The sequence below is a fragment of the Diuraphis noxia genome, unplaced genomic scaffold (assembly GCF_037042655.1).
Source record: "Diuraphis noxia isolate RWA-SAM2 unplaced genomic scaffold, SU_Dnox_SAM2 contig0002, whole genome shotgun sequence".
NCBI lineage: Eukaryota > Metazoa > Arthropoda > Insecta > Hemiptera > Aphididae > Diuraphis > Diuraphis noxia.
Window position 1 is genome coordinate 34,387,795 of NW_028301712.1, and position 24,222 is coordinate 34,412,016.

At 26.8% G+C, this 24,222-nt stretch overlaps 1 protein-coding gene across 3 annotated transcripts in view; it reads left to right on the forward strand.

The window, feature by feature from the left end:
- Positions 1-617: 617 nt before the first annotated feature.
- LOC107165584 (Kv channel-interacting protein 4-like) overlaps positions 618-24,222 on the forward strand; it is a 150,527-nt gene continuing 126,922 nt past the window's right edge. Inside the window, exons 1-2 of one of the 3 annotated variants that reach the window (XM_015513906.2) lie at positions 618-748; positions 896-958. In XM_015513906.2, coding sequence (XP_015369392.1) covers positions 721-748; positions 896-958 — 91 coding nt within the window. In that variant the 5' untranslated portion in view covers positions 618-720. Of the gene's footprint in view, positions 816-895; positions 959-24,222 lie in introns of all 3 variants that reach the window. The other 2 variants (XM_089218890.1, XM_089218888.1) reach the window with 2 other exon arrangements.

Consider the following 24,222-nt stretch of genomic DNA (forward strand, 5'->3'; position numbering starts at 1 on the left):
ACTATAATATTTTAATTATGATTTCTTTGGAATCGCTTACTTCCGAAATTTCCAACAAATAGCCAATAATTATTTATTATTTTTAACTTTATATAATCATTGGGTTTCGGAATCAAAATCAGTTCCAGATCAAATTATAATGCTGAATTCATAATTACAGTTTATTATATATTTTAACTTACACAACTACCGAGGGCACTAAATATTAATTGAAATATTGTGTATAATTTTATACAAAATGTAAACAATTGCAGATTGTTGATTGATTTCGGTATGGTTTATAAAGTTATATTGCTATATATAATGGCAACTCGTCTTAGACGTTTCAGACAACTGCAGCTGTTGTAGTGCTGTTTAATGTTATTAGGGTCTTCTCGAAATAATTATGTACTCATTTTGCCCTGTATAAAAGCAACGTAAACATAAAATATTTATTGAAATGTTCTCACCGTTCGCATTAGTCCGAACGCATTCACACACACGCATTTGTAGAGCAGTGCACTCCCCCCCCCCCCCCCCCCCCCCGACATCGAGGTTCACATATTATTTTAAACTCTGAGTATTTTGATCGTCGTCCAAAACACCAATCTGCCGTTTGCTCATCATTTTGGACCATTCCCATTCGTATTGCCAGTACACGAAAAATTATTGTCGCGGTGGTGTAAATCGCGCTGTTGTAGTTTTTGTTAAGTCAGCCGATAACTATCGCCTTTTGCTTTAATGTCTTTGTGCAACATCGTAGCACTGCGTAAGTTAAACCACATTTTCGAGCTCTTTTCAATATGACGGTTTTACTGCGTACCTGCAATTAGACAGTTAAATTATAAAAATTATTTTCGTCCTATTTTTCATCTTCGTCGATTCGAAAAATACACTTATCTCTCGAATTTTGCAGGTTGGGACAAGATGAGCAGCAATGGTGTGACTGAAGACGATGATTTTGGCGATTATCCGTTTCGTAAGTATGACAACAATTCAATGTTACGCAGAGAAAATATTACATTGTTGGGATAACATCGTATAATACTAAGCTACTAAGCTATATGCACCCCACTGTCTGCCGAACTAATAAAGTTTGCTGTGGCCAGCTTTCAACCATTCCTAATTGGCTTTCACTAACTTTGCTTTATGACCCTAACTGTTAGTTGGACAGTTCTAAAGCACATGGAACTTTGGCTGAAGAGTGCCAAAATCCATTAAAAATAAGAACAAAACATTTTTTGAAGTAGAAAAAAGAATTTAAATCGTAAAATTGTTTTATTTTTCTATTACATTAAACACAATATCTATTAATGTATTATTAAATTACGAATACCTAACACTATACACTTAATATTATGAAATTTTATAACTTAAATGTGAATACAATTAAACATTTATGTATTGAAATTTTGCTGAATCTATTTTAATAATAAGTACCTACCTACATGTTTATTAACAGAAATGTTGCTACCTATTTGAAATTATCAATTCGATTCAAATTTCCGATTGATGATCATAGTTATTGTTAGATACTGAGAGGAGTGATAAGTTATTGATTTTAAAATGTTGCGTATTATTAATATTATACTTACCTAATAATAATATACAAATAAGAGGTACCTACTATCTGCAGTACATTTTGAGTTTTATGTATAACGAAAAATTCATAAATTTTTCAGTTATCATAATTATTAAGGGTGCTAATGTTTGATAAATTAATATCAGGTTTGTCATAAATTGTTGTTATAGAAACCTGAAAGTCTCAATAATACATAACACGTACCTACAGTTTACATATTAAATCCAAAATCGACAAAATTGGATATTGTCTAACATAAAAAAAAATAATAATAATAACTAAGGACTTGAAAGTTTTGAATTTTGGCCACAACGTATATTATTATTTTTACCATACATAATGTGTTTTATTAAAATATTATATAGGTTAATTTTAAGCTAATAATAGTATAATACTATATACTTTTTCTATTTTAACTCCATTCTACGGTTAGAACGGTATTGAATTATATAAGTTGATAACAACTCATTTTTGATATAAGAATTATATTAGAATTATTGTTTATTGTATATGTGTATTATCCTTAGGTATCCTTGGGAGACATCCAAATTCCGTCTTCTAAATCGGAGCTAAACCGCTGACTGAAGTTTTACCTGGAAACTCTAATTTATAAAAAAAACTCGCTTTAAATGCACGTCCCCGTCTGACCAAAACGTTAATATTCAACAAAACAAACACATTTCTAATATAAAATCATTCATGTTTAAATCCTTAATTATGTCGATTTTGACTTATGTACTATAAGGGACAATGTCGAAAAATCCAATCTCAATGCAATTTAAGCTTTATAAAATAAGATTCTACCCACAATATCTTATGCCTCACCATATATTTTTGATTATACTTTACACACAAGCTTAAATATTAAAACATCTCATGCAGAAGCAATTACATTGTATAAACAATTTCATAGAATAGACTTCTTTCCCATTCCAACCCCCTATTATTTAATCTAGCTACTCGTATAGTTCTTGGGAATCCCTCACAACAAATGGAAAAAAAACTTTTGTATAGATCCGCTTAATGAATAAAATAAACAAATAAGTAAAGATAAGGAAAACAAGCAATTAATAGGTAGTGCTCTTATTGTTACCAGGTGAACTTTAACGCTCAAGTTCATTGTATAAAAAAATATTTTATCTTATTTTCTGATTGTGCCATAAGGGACACAGATTATATATTTCTTTTAAAAATAATAATAACAAAATCACTTCTTATAATGATTAATATAACTATTTATTTTACTTTGATTTTTACTTAAATTGATTTTAGTACCTATAGTATCATTATACTATTATACGATAATTTACTTTGTACATGACGTGTTGGTCTTATTATCTAATTAGTTCTGTACCTAAGTCAATAACCATTATTTAACGATATGTTATTATTACATCGATTATTGATTAAATTAATTATTTTTTAACAGATAAATTTCTGTTAAAACATAATGTTAACTATTTTTTGTATTTAGATAGATTTAGTGTTTTTCTGACTAAAACGTATCAATTTAAAATAGATTTTATGTGTTTTAAGGTCACTGTCGAAACAAAAATATTTCCATTATATTATTATTATTAATTATTTTTATAGCATAACTAACTCATTTTCTGGCAAAAACTAATTTCATGTTCAATTGACTGTGGACATAAAAACTCAAAATGTTTAGTTAACTTTGTAAATTATATTTGATTCATATTATGGTGATAGAATAACATTCCATATTTTAATTAATATAAATTTAAATTATATTATATTATTAATTAGTTTAAAAATAGATATATATATATTGTATTGACATTTAGTTTTGATTTATAAATACACATATATAATTTATTTTTAATGGTATTATTGAATACTATGATATATTTTATTATATTAATTGATTATCATCGTTTTTTTCATAATTTATTATTTTACAAATGTATTTTTCTGATATTATATAGGTATTGAGTAAGGTTTTTTTTAAACTTTTCTTTCTTTCTCTTTTGTATAAATTTAATTTTCAACTTAAATAATATCTCTTTAACTACTTTTTTTTTACATTTTATGTTCCACAATGTTTTAAGCACGGAAACAGAAAAATACAATTGCAGATAACATAATATATTTTATTCATATCTATTTTTTTATTGTTTCAAGGTTTAAATATACATATACTCGTAGGTATTTATTTTTTTGGAAATTCAACTAGTAAGATATATAATATAAAATAAAATATACATGAAAAATTTCTTATATTTGAAAAAACAAATCAAAACTGTTAAAAATAATTCAAGGTATCGTTAAAAATAGAAAATGATTTTTTTTTTGTGAAATTGTTGTGATAAAAAATTTAAACGTGATATGTTATTAGAAATTCATATAAAATAAATAGATTTGAGATTTAAGTGTCTTTTAAAATATTTTTATAATTTTTACATAGTATACTAACGTGCTAGTAGCTATTATAATATGAAATGGATCTACCAAAAATTATACTGATAACTCTTACTATTAGATTTTGCTGTAAAATAAACATAGAATTCATTTTTATTTTTTTATTTAATTATAATATTATAGTTGAATTTATTACACATATTTACCTACTTAATAACTAATAACGATTTTGAACGGATTGTATTAATTTTAACTTTTAATTTGATAAAATATTTATACATATTATAATATACATGTCAGTAACAAAAAGATTTACGAAATGTATAAAATATTATATATTATATATATTATAGGTACTATGATTAAATATGACTAAGTAGGTACCTCATTTGTCACTGACATTTTAAATAGGATTAAATAGATTAATTTTATTACAAAGGTTTAAAACTTTTTTACTCTCCTAAATAAAGGATTGTGATCTCCTAAAAATGTTGATGAGAATGAGTTGTTTTTCAATAATTTATTATCAAATAAACAACTGATAACATTTTTTCACGTGAATTATTAGGGGAAAAAACATAATTTCCATATTTGTTTAACTAGACATTAGACAGAGAAAGTATTAAGTGCATATTTTTAAAGCATATATTTTTACTTTTTTATTCGTATAAGTACATTCATATTTAGTAGGTACTTTTTAAGTGCAATAAGTTCTCCAAGCTATCTATAAATTATAATATTTATGCAGTTTGAAAATGTAAAAATGTAAAGGACAATATGTTTATATGAAACTAATACAGTAGAAACATTCTTAAAATATTCAAAGAGATACTTAAATTTGGATGCTATAAATTATTAAGAGATACAATTTGTTAATTACTGATCAAATAGTTTTATTTTTTTAATTATATTATTTTCAATTTATTTTATGTTCAACGAGTATGTATTTTTTTTCTACACTATTGTTCTTCGAATGTTTGAAAGATATTATTATTATTTAATGTGATTAGTTTGTGATTGTATTGAACAAAGTAAAAACAATGTTTTAATTAAACAAATAAATAATTTGAATTAAAAAATGAAAAATCTAGCAGTTTGCCGATAAAGTTGAACTTTTGAATTTTTTTTTTTGTATCTTAGATTTATTTGAAGGAATTTTACTTTCCCGATGGACATCAAAAGTGAGAATTAAATAGTAAATATTGATATAGAAAAAGTCTACAAAGTCCCAATTGAAAGGGAGGATGGGCGTTACTTTACATACATGTTTTGCCACCACGTCGGTAGGTTTTCCAAATCATTCTCACGTATGTTTTTTTGATTGATTTTTTTATAATTTTATTTTAGTGTTAATTTAATGTTAACTGGACAAATTTATTCTTTCTAACTATCGTCATCTACTCTGTTTTTGTCGTTAGGTTGCACAATCGTAACGGTAGGTATACGTAAAATCTTTTCTACAATAATTAGCAAACAATGTTCAACATCAAGATAAACACGATTAAACACAATACATATTAAATGTATAATTAAGGATTAATTTTGTATGATAATATAAAATCATTTTACTATTGATAATCAAATTGGGGAGTCAAAAAGTGTTTGAAAATCGTGTAACAAGATACAAGATTGAAACCAATTTTGGACACTAAAACAAGAAACCAGAATTGTTATTACCTAAGTACATTTCCACATTTTTTCATTAACGATGGTTATAACTTAATTAGCCTTATTTTAGATTAGATTTATATGTTGTAAGCAGAACATTTAAAATTTGTAATAGTGTTTATGTGTTTTCAAAGTTTTCAACGTTGCATATTGGTGTGAGGCTAGTTAAAATGTTTCATATTTGGGAGTATTTTGGGAATATGGCCACAATTATGTGATTGTTCGTAAGGTTTTCAGCACGCATGAGCTGGTTTCTCAGTGACAAAGAGAGAATGGGTTAAATTCGTGTGTTCTATTACGACTCAGACGATTATTATTTCGTATTTTCTTTTCGAAGTAAAGAGAAATTTCCATTTTTTAATAGAAGGTTTTATATTTATTAATTTGATAGTCATTTAGATACTTTATTCTAATTTTTCTGTCATGATTTATTTATTTATTTCTTAGTTGATAATATTGAGTATTTCTGCAAGAGTATTAATTCTATAATCCTTGCTTGTTGCTACTCTCTTAATTCATATTTTGTAGAACGTTTGGTCTAATACAAACGTACAATCAATTTCTTTAAAAGTTATATACATAGGCGATTGACATCAATATTTGATGTAAAATTAGTCAGAAATTCTATTAGGTTACTTTCGAAGATATTGTAGTATTAAACATTTATACTTAGATATAAATTCCCTTCTTTCGTCATTAATCCAAACTCGTACATCCATCAAATTTGTCTTAGTGATAAATAATAGGCGGATGCATTATAACACCCCAAAAATATCCATCTATGTCTACGTTTTGAATCGTACATTATTAGATTTTTATAAAATTAAAATACATTAAACAATACTATTAAACGTGGTGTCTTTCATATGGGTTTCCACATAAGGAAAACACATTATTTATTTTGCTAGTGCCAAAAAAAAATAAATGTGTAAATTCCCGTACAACAATGGACGTGTTTTTCCCTTTATATGGTACCACAGAAAAAAGTGTAAATAATGATATAGTGGCACTGATAAGAAAACGTTGGCCACCAAAATATGATATGCATAAATCAGTCAACTTCTATTGATGGTAATCACTCGGGTGGAGGACAAATTTCAAACACTTAAATGACTATATTATTTGGGGTATATGTATATGTATATTATTATTATATTATAATATATATTATACGAACGTAGAACACACAATATGCGTCATCATTTTATGCTTTAAGTCTTTTAATTGCATTTATTTATGTTCAGTGTCTGTAGCTCTATGTAGAACGGGAATGTATTCACGCTTTCAGTTAGAAAAAAAAAAAACAACGGAAATAGTAGTTTAGTTCTGGGTCGAGTTTTTATACTTTGAAACTCTATCACTCTATATACGTATGCGTATTATGTTTCAGTGTCAAAATCAAAATCAAAATTAACATTTTGTTTGTATATCATTATTTATTAGTGAATGGTGATCGGTATCTACTTATATACCTATGAGTAACAATACGATTTCGTTGTTCGTGTCAGGTTAAACAAACCGATTGATTATTTTAGTCTAATTTTAATGGAAATAAAATAATGAACTGCTTTATACCTTTAAACAGTTTCAACAGCAATACAAAGACAACCACTTTGGTATTGACGTATTGTATATTTTTATTCATAAATAAAAATAATAATGACAGCACGCCGTTTTATACGGATCGATAGGTTTTATACAATAGGGTTTGTGATTTCTGCTAATCTACATAATCACATTAATTGGTATGTATCTACTTCTAACTTTTAAAATTAGTCAGTAATTTTCAGTTTCAGACTTAATAAGTCAAGTAGTAAGAAAAACAAAATTATGCACCGAGCTCATATTATTTTCAGATTTTCTAATTTTTATTTGAAATTTTACTATTTGTTTTCATTTAACTACAAGTATGTACAAAATTAAGTTATGCCTTTTGGTAAAGAATAATGTCTACTTCAATACAAATAAAACAATATAATTATAATACAATTATACTTTATAATTTGTATATAATATTATAATTTATTCATATTATAAACATCCGCTCATAATCATTCATAATATTAATTTTTATCTTGTATTCAGATCATTAATATATTTATATTTATTTATGGTTTAGTTTTGTAACTAAAAATTAAGTTATAGTATTATATTACTACTATAAATGAGCTGTATAAATAATAATCACACTGTATTGATTTTAAATATGAATTACGCACTTAAATGAACATCAATTAATTTGTTCTAACATATTAATATTATAGCATATTAGGTATATCGTTTAACAAGTAATTAGACCAGAGCGGCATCTATCAGCTTCAATCGAGACGATTGGCATTAGCTACTTCTAGATTGCGTCCAACATTCACGTATTTCTAAAAAAAGTTGCATTGTTAATTTATTAGTTGTTATGTACTTTGTGTCTCGGACTAATAGTGCATTTAACTTAAAGTAATTAATCATAATACAGCTGGTTAATTTGTACTTATACTACGGTTTATTAACAAGCGTTAAATGAGATTAATGTGTGAAATTTAATGGTAATCTTGTTAAAATATATATATATACTTATAAAAGTTTATTTGAGTGTATGTATTTATTTTTAACTATCACAAGTAGAATTGATGTATATAAGCTCCCAAAATAAGAAGGACTATTATAACTATATATATAGTTTATTTTGTATTACGCTATATAAGTTTCTAATTTTCTTTATTTTGTTTATATTATACAATTTTATTTTTATTTAGGGGATTGATCTAATTTCCCAGAAGTATAGATTATGGTCAAACTTGAAACTACTCAATTTTAAATACTAAAAAAATATTTTAAATAATCAACATCAATTAGATATACAGACACTTTTAAATTTTAAATTACACGTAATTGACTTAATTATATCTTTAGTTGAAGTAACATTTAAAATGTAAACTTAAATGTATTTATAACACAACTACACAACAAATGTTATAGTGTACAAATATTAGAAACATTAAACTTGAATTTATTTTTAATTTATCTTTAGTTTAAAATTGTTATAAACTATAATTCATTAATGAGACTATATACAAATTTAACTGATTTGAATAAATTTGAAGGGATATTTCAAGTTTAATGAACTCTTGTCAAATAATATTTATACTCTATAGCAAAAGCCATTCAGAGTTTCATTAAATATATTATGTATATACTTAATATGCAGTTGGTACAGTATAATATGTATGGACTTGTATTTATAAATTAAATTAGTAGTGTATTGAAAAAAATAACTCACCCATAATCCTTTGATTTTGGGGTTTGTGACAAACATGACCTATACTGTACAGTTCATTAAGTAAAATATTATTATTATTCACCGAGTTATGAATGTATCATATTTTTATAAAATAAGCTATACAATTTCTAATGAAATAAAACTAATATAAAACGTATGATAAATAAGAACAAATATTCAATAATTTCAATGAAATCAGTTAGATATGTACCTATTGTATAATTTTATTTGGACGAGTTCCGCTCACAACAAATAAAAGCTGTTGCATTCATAGGGAAACAAGAACTGACAAATTGATCTAATATTAATAGTTTTATGTTCGACAGATAAATATAATTATATAATGGTATATAGTGTTGATGCGTGTAAAAAATAATATGCATTTTATGTAAAATTGATATAGTATTATATGTAAACAAAAATAATTGCTATCATTCGTGAGTGAAAATATTGCTCATTAATTTAAAATACTTGCGTAAAATGGTGTTTATAAAAGTATAATATTATACAATATATAGATTATATAAGTCACTTATAAGTTATAGCTTTATAATTTGTAATTTATTAATAAGTTTGCATTATGACACTATGGATGAATTGTTATTTTGTAACAAACTATTGCATTCGAAATGGAGTTCATCATAATATCTAAAAAAGGACTTTACAACTTTTTAAAATATACGTTAATTGCTTTTCGCGAAAGACTTTTTCACAAACTATTGCGAATTCGAATAAAATGGTTGGCATTTATAAGGTAGGTTATTACTTACAATATCTTTATAAACATAAACTATAAAGTTGCTTCATGAATAAATTTGTTTTAAACATTTTCACTGCCAAAAAAAAACATTTTATAAAAATAAAACCATTAACTTAATGCATTTACTAACATAATGTAAAAATAAAAGCGGAAATAACAACAGTTGGTTAAAAATTGCATTGACATACCTACGACGTTCATAACCGAATAAAAAAAAAAAAAATAAAAAAAATTAGTATTCTGAATCATAAATAATCTCGAAGGCATGCAAAAGAAAAGGTTCAAATGACTTCATCGTGAAATAGAACATTTAAATTATTATAATTATAACAGAATAATATTTTAAATCATATTATTGTATTATTTTGACATGCAATGTCAATGTAATCGTTCGTTATTGTTCTTATGCGGACTGTTCCGTTGACACGTAATCGTGAATGGCACGAGGTGATGAATTTTCGGTAGTTGACAGTTTAAAACAGCTTTAGCTTGTCCGTGAGGGAATTTTGCCAATAAAAAAAAATTATCAATCAGTCGTCGACATCGTCAAATCACACGGCGCGAGTGTCGCGTGTACGTGTAGTAGTGTCGGTGGAGCCACATTAAATATTATGATATTATTATGTGTGTATCATACCTACATCAATCATCACGTGCGCCCAAACACTGTTGTCTCGTGCATTTTGTTTGAATATATTTATTAATCTTTGTCAAAAACGGTTAGTCAAACGAACGTGTGATTCTCGACAACTTTTAGCCAGAATGGTTACCTACACCACGTGTACCGGACAACTGTGTGGTTAGTACTCATAGTTACAAATATTATTTTATTTTATCTACACAGTCGTAAAAAAATATTGTAAAGGATGATTCACCGAACATGATCACATAATTGTTTCTTTTTAAAATGGATTCATTCAAATTCTGATTAAGGAATCTCTTGTGTGGTGTATATAAACTTCTGTTCTTCAAATGAGCATGTTTAAATGTAAGTTATTAAGTAAGAAATTTTTTGAACATTTTGATGTTTGAATGAAAAAAATCAACAAGGAGATTCTTATAGATAATGTTCAAAATAAGTTTAATAACCCTTAAATTTCTTTTAAAGTATATTAAAAAATGATCAGGTTCTAATAACTGCAATATTGAATTTAAAAAAATGGAGTGAACCTGCTTGATGAGTCAACTGTATAAATGGTTTAATTAATAATTTAAACGGAAGTGGAAAATGCTACATTTTGCAACGACATTTCATAAATCGATTGGATTATGACATCGTTGGGTAGGTGTAGTTGGAGCATATAGTATTATAATTTATTACGATTTTTCACAGTATTAACAAATCATATTAAAATCATTGAAAGTTTGTGAAAAATTTATTATTTTTGCGTATAAATTATCCGCAGTCGATCGTACTGTTTTAGTAATAATAGATCATTGTGCGTACTACGCACCTATATAAGTATAGCCATATAGGTATATTTGAAAAGTGTATGGAATCAGCCATTGGTAGAAACTATGTCGTTAAGATTTTTCCACTTCAAAACTTTAAACATATTAAATGTATTAAATGTAATAGATTATTCTGTTTTATTCATATAGATCATAGGTAAGTACATACGTATAATAATTATATTGGTAATATGGTGTTAAAAAATTATTAGTATCATCATAATATAGATATTTAGAGTGCTGAATGCTCTTTTTAACTATTACACTCCATACACATAAATTAAACGTAAATCTATTATTAGATTAGTGAAATTTAAAGTGAAAATATAAAATATAAGTAAAAGCAGCATAAGGTATTAAGCTTAAGAATATCTCAGAATTTTAAAAATTTAACTCTATTATGGCAATTTTAATAAATATAAACATATCTCTATATTTTAAACTTACAAGAATATTCCTACTTCCTACATAATTAGCAACCCACTTCAACGACCTTTTTATTTTGAAGTGTTATCTATACATAATATGTGTAGTGTTAATTTATTTGAGTAATGATGAGAATCGTATATAATTATTATTATAAAATTATAATATACGTATATAAATTAATTCATCCACTAAAAGCTAATTATTTTATTACTAAACCAATAAATTTGTGTGTTTTTTCAAATTTTTTTACAAAAGATTTTTGAAATATGAAATAAAAAAAATATATTGCCATTTTACAGCAAACATTCTTAACGTGATATAATAAGGATACTGAATAACGATGAAAAAAAGTTTTTTTTTAAGTGTGTTATATTATTATTTATAATGATTTCGAATTATGTCAAGTAATACGATGGAAAAAATATATGCATTTAACCGAGAAAATGTCAGTAAAAAAATTATCATTATTAAATTACTTATAAAATATGATTTTTTTTGATTTCAATTTCTATTTTTTTTATCGATATTAAATTTAAATTTAAAATAATATGTGGTTGTGATATTTATATGATTTTTGTTCAATTTTGATGTAAAATTCTTTTCTGATTTAAATTTTGATTCCTACCTTAGATAGACCTTTCACCGTATACGTGACCCATATACTCGTTGAAACGCATGACCGGAAACATGTTTAAGACATTTAAACATTAGTCATTACTTAATACCTACAAAGAATGAACAATATTATATGTCTAATATTATATATATTGTTGAACTTCAAATTCTAACTTATTTTTTTTAAACATTTGATTGATTTGTACATCTTAGAAAATTATTAAGAGATTACTATTTTGAAATAAATGATTATTTTTAAATTTTTTCGATTTAAATAAAGATAGGTACCTACATTTTAAATGCCATTGAAAAAAATGTATTTCGAATTCTTATAAAAATTGATGATTAAGATTTATTCCAAGTTCATCTTTACATAAATCGTTCATTTCTATTTTAAAAACATCGAAATTGAAATCTTCTATATTTGTAAAGGACTTTGTCCTCCAAAGGGATCACCTCTACTTCCAAACCTCAAGGCAGATCTGCTTGAAATTTTCAGGGTGGATTAATATTATAATTTCATTGTGCTTTAAGAAAGGATTTTTAAGAATTCAATCCCTAAAGGTAAAATTAAGTGGCTGTAAGTATACAACAGTGGCGCCATCTTTCAAGCAATATCTAATATTATCAATATTATATTTATTTATTTATATTATTAAATTATTATTATTGATTAGAGTTTTCATTGGCAATATAATATGGGCATAAGATATTATTTATTATTCAGTTATTTTTTTCACTTTCATTTATAAAAAATGTCATTTATTGAAGAAATTACTGTGAATGGAATGTTGACATCTCAAATAGTTGTACCTACCAATTATCGGTGATGGTGTCTGCCTTTTCCGTTCAATATCCTTTTATTTATATAAGACTCGAGAAAGATACCAAGAGATCCGAAATACAATTGTTGCGTATGTCTCTGATAATTGGAATACCTTTGTTAATATGTCTTACAATGTACGTATACTTTTACGTGTCAATTTATCTATTTCTAATATTCCTAATTTTACAGAAAATGTAATTTTTACTTTAGAGAGCAATTTGTATATTTGTAATAATGTTAGTGTCACAGAAAATTTAATTAATAAAAGTAAGAAGCGTTCCCGTGCTCGATGTGCAGATCGACTTCGAAGCAACCAAGTCAAGGAAGTTAAAAAAAGACCAGAAAACCATTTTTATATATTCCATTGAATGGCAGAAGCGAGGCCTACCTCACGTACACATATTGTTATGGTCGAAGAATCGAATATTATCAGATATGATAGATAAATTCGTATGTGCTGAGATTCTGAATCCAGTTATAGATCCTTTATAGTACGAGATAGTAAAGGCTAACATGATACATGGACCATGTGGACTTATGAACAGAAATTCTCCTTGCATGAAAGAAGGAGTTTTCAGTAAACGTTATCCAGTTACCCTCATCAAAGAAACTCAAAGAGGAGAAGATGGCTATCCAAAATATAGAAGGCGATCTACAAATTATGGCGGTTTCAAAGTGAGTATTAAGTCGATTGACTTTGATAACAGGTGGGTTGTTCCATACAAGCCAGTTTTGTTGCGTACTTTTATTGCTCATCAAGGGCAACCGCAAACATTTCCTCTGAGGGGAGGGAAAGGCGTAAATAATACATATATTTATACATAGCCATAACATATTAGGTATAGTATTTTATACTTTTATAGTTTCATTACAAACTTAGTAAACAAACTGATGAAACCATAATATGATTAACTGTATATTTTCATCAAAATATTATATGAGACATCATGAGCACTGAAAAAAATCGTATAAATCATTATTTATATTATATATTAATTATCTATTTTTATAAAAATATTATGGTTATTGGTCATCAAATAAAAATTGCATGCGCCTAGGCTCCATAATAAATAATTTGATTGTTTCATCTATTATGTTTGATTTTTGAGCTTGCACATAAGTTTATTAATGTCAAGCCATTCAAGTGGTTCTCAATAACAGTATTACGAAACCATGTTTTAAGTCGTTTAAGCGAGCTAATTTAAAGCAAATATGACACATAATTAATAATTGAAGTAGGTAGTAAGAATAAAACAATATATGAAATTAAATTGTAATACAAACCTAAGAGACCTTTCAACGCTACATGTGATAGATGGAAGTGTAGCTGCTATTAAGACATTTTTTTTTATTGAAGGTAGAAATGTGACTTCATCTAATAACCTCAGAAAATTCATATTGTTATCATTTTATTCCTTCCACACATTATATACCATACTAGGCCTTCTTCTTCAATATTCTCTATGAACTCTCCATAAAATGATTTTAGATTTTTGAGTTGTATGATAAATTCTTCTTTTTTAGTTTGTTTTAAGTACTTAAGATGAACTGAAATAATATCATATTTTGAATTATCTTCTGAAAACCTTTCATTTAATGATGTGATCAGTGAATCTAAATATAGTATGTAAATAGATTTTCTGTAATAGTATTCTGGGCCTGATGAAGGGGGGTTATTTCTCAAAGTTGGTTTTGTTGATACTCTTGGAGTCATTAATGTTATACCAAGTTTGTTAATATACATTAATATTTTCATTAAAATTAAAAACATTTCTTCATTATTAGCAATGCTCATATAAATGTCGAGATAACCAGTTCAATGAAGTCAATAAAATATGTCACAAAAGGTAGTGATCACACATTATTTGGTTTACGAAAAACTGACAATACAGATGAAATAAAAATATATGAAAGTGGAAGGTACATCAGTAGTTCTGAAGCAGCTTGGAAAATTTTAGGTTTTTATAAACACGATAGGTATACAGCTATTACTCACCTAGAAAATGGACAGTGTTTACTATACAGCAGATAATGTCACAAAAAGAATAGAAAATCCACCTACAACTACTCTTCAGGCTTTTTTCTGATATGTCAAACCGATGATTTTGCAAGAACATTGGTTTATCCACAAGATGCTTCGTATTATGTGTGGATAAATAAGAAATTTGTTAGATATACATTTGGCCAGAATCTTGCGGGTTGGTCAGGAGTTAAGAAAGATACAGGTTTGAGTAGAGTTTAAACAATCCACCCAAAGAATGCTGAATGTTACCATCTTCGTCTTCTTCTTCATCAAGTAAAAGGCCCAACATCGTATTCATTTTTGAAGACTGTGAACAACACCGAATATCCGACATTTTAAGCAACATGTAGAGCCCTTGGATTATTAGAAGAGGACAATCAGTGAAATTTAGCTTTAGAAGAAGCAGTAGTATGTCGTTCACCTAATAAAATAAGATAATTATTTGGTGTAATATTAATATTTTGCAATCCATCGGACGCTTCAAGGCTTTGGAATAAGTATAAGGACGATATCCAGTGACAATACCATAGAAAACACATGAAAAATAATATAACAGACGGTGAAATTTTTAATAAATGTTTGGCATTAATTGAAGATTTTGTTTTGAATCTAGGCGGAATGAGCTTAAAAGAATATGGTTTGCCAACTCCTATAAGATATTGTGGACTGTTAGAAAATAGAGAATATTTGAAAGAAACAAGCTATGATTTAATTGCTTTACACGAGATTGTTAAGCAATATTAACACTTATTGACTGAAGAACAGTGGTTTGTTTTCAAACAAATATTAAATACTATCAAATTTAATTTAGGAAAAAATACATTTTTGGATGCTCCTAGTGGAACCGGTAAAACCCATTTAATCAATCTACTTTTGGCTAAAGTAAGAAGGTCACATGGGATTGCAATAAGCAAGTTATATAAGCATAATAAGCAGTTGCTGCTACGCTTTTACATGGAGGAAAAACTGCTCATTCTGCTTTAAAGTTGTCACTCAATTCACAAACTCTACCAGACGTACCCAGAGGAACTCGAGCTAATGAAATTGCAGCCTGCATCAAGTCTTCATATTTATGGCCTCTAATAGAAAAAAGTTTCTTTGTCCATAAATATGCGAGTACATTTAAAAGGAGACAGGACTGCTAAGCAGTTTTCAGAGTTACTCTTAAAAATAGGAGATGGAATATATCTGGAATATAAAGAAAAACTTACTTTGCCGGCCGGATTAGGTACTGTTGTAAGAACTATAAAGGAACTCACAGACAAAATATATCCATCATTGGACTGGTTATGTGAGAGGGCCATATTGACATCAAAAAATGATACAGCAGGAGACATAAACAAAATATTATTGGACTCTTTCAAAGCAAAAAATATGGAAGACGGATAAAGTGAATTTAGTACTGTAAGTAGATTATGCAGTTAATTATGCAGTTGAATTTCTCAATTCATTCAACCTTACTGAATTTCAACTACATTTATTAATATTAAAAATTGGATGTTCTATGATGCTTCTCAGAAATCTTGGTCTACCAAAAAATGTGCAATGGGACGCGCCTACGGATTATTAGTCTACACAAGAATTTTATTGAAGCTATTGTTATGTCTGGATTTGCAAAAGTCGAATCAGTTCTTATTTCTCACATGCCAATGATACCATTACATTATCCTTTCCAATTCAAGAGAATGCTGCAGTTTCCTGTAAAAGTATGTTTTGCCACGACAATAAACAAATCACAAGGGCAAACCTTGAAATTTGCAGGGATCGATATAAGAGAATATTGTTTTCCACATGTTCAATTGTATGTGGCATGCTCCAGAGTCAGTACGTCCACGAGTTTTAGTTATTTTGGCACCAACAGGAATTACAGCTAATGTAGTTTATAGAGAAATATTTTATTAACGATAAAAATCAGCTTAATAAAAAATTAATATACTATGACATATTTTTTTAAACAATCTTATTTAAATTTAATTCAACTAGATAATATTTTATCTTACCAGATAATAACAATTAATAAACCCGGCAATGGCGGGTAATTTAGCTAGTATAATAATATATAGTTTTATTATTTATTCGTGCAATACGGACCGTGGTTTCTCTATCGTCGTGTCTAAAGCAAAATGTGTATACCGTAGGTACCTATCTATATAATATAATAGGGTTGGTCCGTATAAATGTTTCTATTTCAGACGCACGCGTTTATTTTCGTGTGGAAAACAAAAGAGCAGTAAGCCATTTATAAAGTACCGACATCGGGTCGGTAGGCTGAGTTGGTGGTGTCAGTGCGGGGGAGGGTGTATGGGTCATCAAAGAAAGTTCAACCGTTCGTCAAAGTTTGGGCCGAAAAAAAAACACGATTTTAAACATCAAAAGAAGATGACGGAGTAACATCGCGTGATTGAGAACGGTGTACGTCAGCGTCTTCGCCGTCTCTAGTTCGTCCATCGCTCGTCAGTGTTACTACCTACCGCCTATATAACCTGCAATCTACAAAGAGTTCTGAAATCAATCTCACCGGTGCAATAGATGGAGTTCGCCGTGCGTATACTATATACATAATAAATATAGTGTATCCATCATGTAGTTATGCTTTGAGTATAATTTAATAAAATCCGAATTTAATATTATTGAATCGTGCAATATTATTTTAAAAAAGCGGGTAAGTCGTGTATGTCGCTCTGCTGTACAGTAGGTTACAAGTGGGTTACTGTAATGGATGGAATTAAATTTGAATCCAATGATATTATATCATTGTATACAAAAAACGATTCTGAGCGAAGACGGTTTATCTGTCTAGGATATATTATAGATTATTAAAAATTTTTAAATCTTAGATTTAAAAAGAAAATTTTTTATGAATTTCTAGTTTGAAATAATTTGCGAATTTTCGTGATTTTTACATATGTTGTCAAAATTCAAACTTTGAATGCTTGTAAAAAAAAATTGTGAATACGCATTTCTTTTATTTTTCAATTTTTATTGTAAAAATATATTATGAGCCTTGTATTAAATTTTCAAATCTTAGATATAAAAAGAAAATTTTTTATGAATTTCTAGCTTAAAATAATTTCTGTATTTTCGTGATTTTTACATAATATTATGTATTGTCAAGACTCAAACTTTGAATGCTTAAAAAAAAATTGTGACTATGTATTCCTTTTATTTTGCAACTGCTATTGTAAAAATATGTTAGGAGACTTTTATTAAATTTTCAAATCTTAGATTTAAAAAAGAAAACTTTTATGAATTTCTATCTAAGATAATTTGAACATTGCCGTAGTTTTTACGTATTTAGTCAAAATTTGAATTTGAAATGCTTATAAAAAAAAATTGTGACTATATATTTCTTTTATTTTTCAATTGCTATTGTAAAAATATATAATGAGCCTTGTATTAAATTTTAAAATCTTAGATATAAAAGGAAAATTTTTTATGAATTTCTAGCATAAAATAATTTACGAATTTTCGTGATTTTTACATAATATGTTGTAAAAATTCAAACTTTGAATGCTTATAAAAAAAAATTGTGACTATGTATTTCTTTTATTTTTCAACTTCTATTGTAAAAATATGTTAGGAGCCTTGTATTAAATTTTCAAATCTTAGAATTAAAAAGAAAAACTTTTATGAATTTCTATCTAAGATAATTTGAACATTGCCGTAATTTTTACGTATTCAGTCAAAATTTAAAATTTAAATGCTTATAAAAAAAAATTGTGACTATATATTTCTTTTATTTTTCGTGCCTACGAATTTTTAATATTTTTTAACTTCTATTATTACAATGTGTTAGAAGCCTTGTATTAAATTTTCAAGCTTTTCTATCGAACAAATAAATTTTTATCGATATTTATAGAAAAAAAAACTAAAAAAGTTGAAAAATTAAAATGTCAGTAAACAGCTCAAAACAAATCTAAATATTTTTAAAATTTTATCAAATATATAAAACGCCTATATAAACATTCAGTCAAAACTTCAAGTATCTGCGGTAATTTGTTTTAGAGTTACACCAAAATAAGGAAATCGCTAAAAGTGAAAATCCAATGTTGTAAAAATTTAAATTTCAAATGCTCATAAAAATTTAATTTGAATTTCAGGTGGAATTTTTATTTGTGATAAAGATTGAAAAACTTGTAAGGAATCTTGTATTAAATTTTTAAATCTTAGATTTAAAAAGAAAATTTTTTATGAATTTCTAGCTTAAAATAATTTGTGAATTTTCGTGATTTTTACGTATTTTGTCAAAATTCAAACTTTGAATGCTTATAAAAAAAAATCGTGACTACGAATTTCTTTTATTTTTCAACTGCTATTGTAACAATATGTTAAGAGCCTTGTATTAAATTTTCAAGCTTTTCTGCCTAACAAATACATTTTTATAGATATTAATTTAAAAAAAACTAATAATGATCGAAAATTTGAAATGCCTATGAATAGTTCAACTTAAGTCGAAATTTTTTGAAAATTGCATGGTGGATAGAATATACTTATATAAACATTAGGTGAAAATGTATCTATGGTCATTTGTTTTAAAGTTACATCAAAAACCAAAATCGATTTTGTCGAAAAATGAGTGTGCGTAAAATTTCCCGTTTTTCCCTTAATTTTTAGTTTGTTTTTCTCAATTATTTAGAAAAGTATTAAGAATTTTTTACTTTTGACCCCCCAAAGTACCAACTAGATTCACTTTCTGATCGAACGAGGTACTGAAGTCAAAAATCGAAGCTTTTTTACTGCCCCAAAACGTGATGACAGACACAAAAAAAAAAACACACATCATGGTAAAATCAATACATTCATCGCTCCGCTCAGAATCTAAAATCTTTTTTGTTTGCAGGACGTATACACTGCACCAGAGTGTGTGCAAGTGCTGGTGGTGTATAATCATGTGCGCAATGAATGACACTGATCCTTTATTTACAGGAACCTTTGAAGAAATAAGAATCCGTTGACGGTGCGCTTCAACGCCGCAATATACTTTTATCGCGATAGTCGATACCGTGAAATAAAATTACGACGACAAATGTCGTGTTGGTTTTTTTTCCTTTTAATGTACCACCGACAGCGAGTGACTTAATGAAAAATAACATAATTGCATTCCCCTCCCATGTACATTGAAGACTTCGTGTATAGCAAAAAAAGTATTCACTGAATTAAATTGTCTAACAATATTAAATGTTGTTAATTATTATTTTATCTTAAGATGATTTTAAAAATATCATTAGTTTCATATGGTACCTGATATACACATAACACAAGCACGGGTCCACGAAAAGAAACATGACAAAATTATAGTGGTGCGCAATGTAGGGGTGGGAGAATAATGGTGTCATTCTACCTCCCTCTTTAATTTTAATATTGCTGTAATATTCATATAATTTATAGTTAAACTCAAAAAACAAATTTCACGCCTTTATTTTTTTTTCTATGTGATTTTTATTTTTATTTTTCATAAGTTAAGTTGATTGATAATCATGAAAAAACATTCGTTAATTACTGCCATCGTGGAGTGACTTACATTAAGATATTATATTCGCATATACTATATATATATATATATATATATATCAATTTTCCTCACATATACTGCTTGGGTAACGATAATATATTATTATAGTGGGCTATAGAACCTCCAGGTATTTTTTCGGTATGAAATCGTCTATTATAAAAAAGTGTGAGTCACCTATGGGCCAAATTGAAAAAGTCGATCCAAAAATTAATTATTATAGCCATGCCGTGATCGCGCGATAGTTTTCTTCACTTGTGTTATCGTGTCACAGTCATAATTTAATATATTTTTTGTCTATGCATCTGGCGTCATAGTTTACGTGATCAGACTTGTAACGATTTTTTTCATCCAACACTTAAGATTTATACTTGAACATAAATATGTTTGTGTGCGTTTGCGTATATAGCGTAAACACTACACAAATATGATATAAATAATATATATACAGAGTATATCATACATTTATAAAGCTACAAAAACTCTGGGGACACATCATATATACTACAGGATTATAGAACGCTATTATTTCAACTATATTTTCCTATTGATGCCCTGCAAGATGGGCTTAAAACACAATTACATGGTTCACTATCAAAAAGAAAATATAATTTTCTCGAACACGACGAAGTTTAGGTTTGAGATCAATAGGATGTGTTTCAAGGAAAATGCACCGATTTCTACAATGATTAATTTTATTTACTAAATAAATAATAATATATAATATTGGACTTTCATTATAATATTATAACTATATACCGTATTTGAAAAGTTATAATATTGTACAGGTGTTTTTTTCTCATTATTATACAATAGACAAGTTTAAATTTAAATATAATCAGGGCTTTGCACCGGAATAATTTTTTCGGGTTTTGGGTTTTGGGTGTTTAAGGAAAATTTTGGTTATTGAATTTGGGTGTTTCGGGTTAATGAACTTTTCTGGTTATGGTTAAATGTAAATTTATTTGGGTTAATTATGGTTAATTCGGGTGTTAAAAAATACCCATGTTTTATATCAATTAACATGAGATTTTCGACGCGAATTTGGTATTGTACTTTTATTTTATTTTTAAAGCAAATATAATTTTAAAAAAAAACATATTAAAATCATACTTACCATTAAAAAGTCATTTTTCTACAAAAAAAACTTCTTGTTTATTATTTATTTTGATCAAACATAATTTTGTTGTTAGTATTGTTGAATACAAAGGTTAGATAACACAAATATAATTATTTAATATTGTGAAATAATATAAAACAATGATCTAGATTCTACACCTTTAGTTGGTTTATATTTAATATTAATTCATTAAATTTATATTAATTTTTCATATTATATTCTGTTGTATTTGTAGTCTGTACACTGTATAGACACGTTTGACACTGTATATTATTGTGATCATAAGCATGGATAAAAGAATAGATCACAAGTCATGACTAAACGCAGGTCACAAGCAACACAAGCAAATAAGGGTAATACACGCGCGTGTTTAAAGATAATATCGTCGAGAATTAATAATTATACAGTTGCAGTCAATATCAATAGTTGATACAACATAATATTATTATGTTATGTTTTATTAATATAACGCCAACTATTTTCTTATCTTCTTATTTGCGTAAAATACATACGAATTGATATGCCACTCATTTCTTTGTATTTAATAATAATTCGGGTTTTGGGTTAACCCAAATATTAATTCTGGTTTCTGGTTAATTCAGGTGTTAATTTTTTCATTCAGGTGTTGTATTATACGGGTTTGGTTTTGCAAATTTATTCGGGTTAATTGGGGTTTCGGGTTTTGGGTTTCGTTCAGGTGCAAAGCCCTGAATATAATATAATTTTACATAATATAATACAATATAATATACATTAGTTATCACTGTTATTAGTAGAAAATAATATTATAAACGTGTAGTAGTCTTGAAAAATCAAACTGAACTAATCATAAATATTATAGTTATCATATTATGTATATGTACCTATGTTAAAGTTCAGGAAAATTCAAAACTTTTAAGTATAAATCAAAAAATGATGTGACTTATATAACAATTCAAATTTTTGAAACATCAAGTAATTATTGCTATCTGCAAGAACAATGGTATTATTACTTTTTTGTATAGATTCATACAAAGAATACAGTATAAAAGTATCTGTATAGAAAATCAAAATGAAAACCATAAACTTTTCTTATTGTTTATGTTTTTTCTATTGTTTATGCTGACATATCAACCCTCATTTTAATCTGACCCAATCGAATGGTTTAAAGATCTACGTAACTGACTATTGAACAATTATAATGGGCGTGTGTTTAATAATTAACAGGTTTGGTGCCGTGGTTAAATCACCCAATCAAAGTATGTTCGTTGTATTATGAGTATGACCTATTTATATTTATAATGAATCTATGCACTGTCAATTTATTCGTGCAGTTTTAAATAATCATTAGGTCGTTAAATTATTATTATCTTTATAACCTTTACAAAACAATTTAATACGCTTGATAATATAAATTATTACGACCATCGTATTTTACGCATTTATTTTATACATCAAAAGCTATTACTCATTATTATTGCTTAAAAAACATGCACATAATAAATCAATGATACAAGTTTAAATAATAAAAATGGTACAAGTTACAATGAAGTGCCATTATTGAATTAACTTTATACTTTTTTTCCTTATAATATTTATAATTATTTACAAAAACTATTGTTTATATATTTAGTTAAGTAAGTATTTACGTTTAAATGTTTAATTATTTAAGTATAAATGTTTTTTTTCCTTTTAATCAAAATTTATCATTTATGTTAGCATAATATATTTTACTACTGTAAATTTTAAATACAATTTTTTATTCACGATTAACCAAACAAAAATAACTTAAACTTAAGGTTATTTTATATTCTCAAGGTATCATATTTCACTTCGTATAAGTTATGTGATTAGAATAGACAATGAAGGATAACAAAAAATGTAAACTTTATAAAATGACTGAAAAAGCTTAGAAAAAACATTCTAAACATTTCTGTTATTCTGGTATTTCATACTTATATTATACTGAATATAATAATTTTCTCACTCTTTTATAACTAACATTATATTATCTTGGAAAATACAAAATTTATTTTGCTTTGTTCATTAAAAAAAATCATTTCATCAATTGTATCTTATGACTGTTTAAAAAAAATTAGCAAAATACCTAACTTATGAGTTTAGTTACCTACCTATCTTTCAAATGGAAGAGTGTGCAAGACTTTTATGTTCGTTGTATTATTTATAGTTAACCTATCATTTTGTGTAAGTATTATGTACCTAGTATATTAAAGTTATATAGTTTCAGGTGTAATAATCATTACCAATTAGTAAATCTATATCCTTCACAAAATAATCAATGATAAAAATTTGAAAATTTATTTTAAATTCAAAATCCATTATATATATATAAATTGCCATCTGTGATTGAAATGTGTACGCCCACATTAATTACAAATTGATACACTCAACATTTTAGATAATCTGTCGTTGACCGATGACGAAAACCCATTAGGTCCTCAGTGCTCGATGTTATTGATGAGCGTGCGATAACAGTTTAGCATGGCTTATCATACTGACTATTTATCACTTATTTCTAGTGAAGTATCGGAAATAGAATGCACTTTGTCTATAATTTAATTATAGTTGTACACGTATTGTTTTATACGTGATGTCAGTAACGTCAC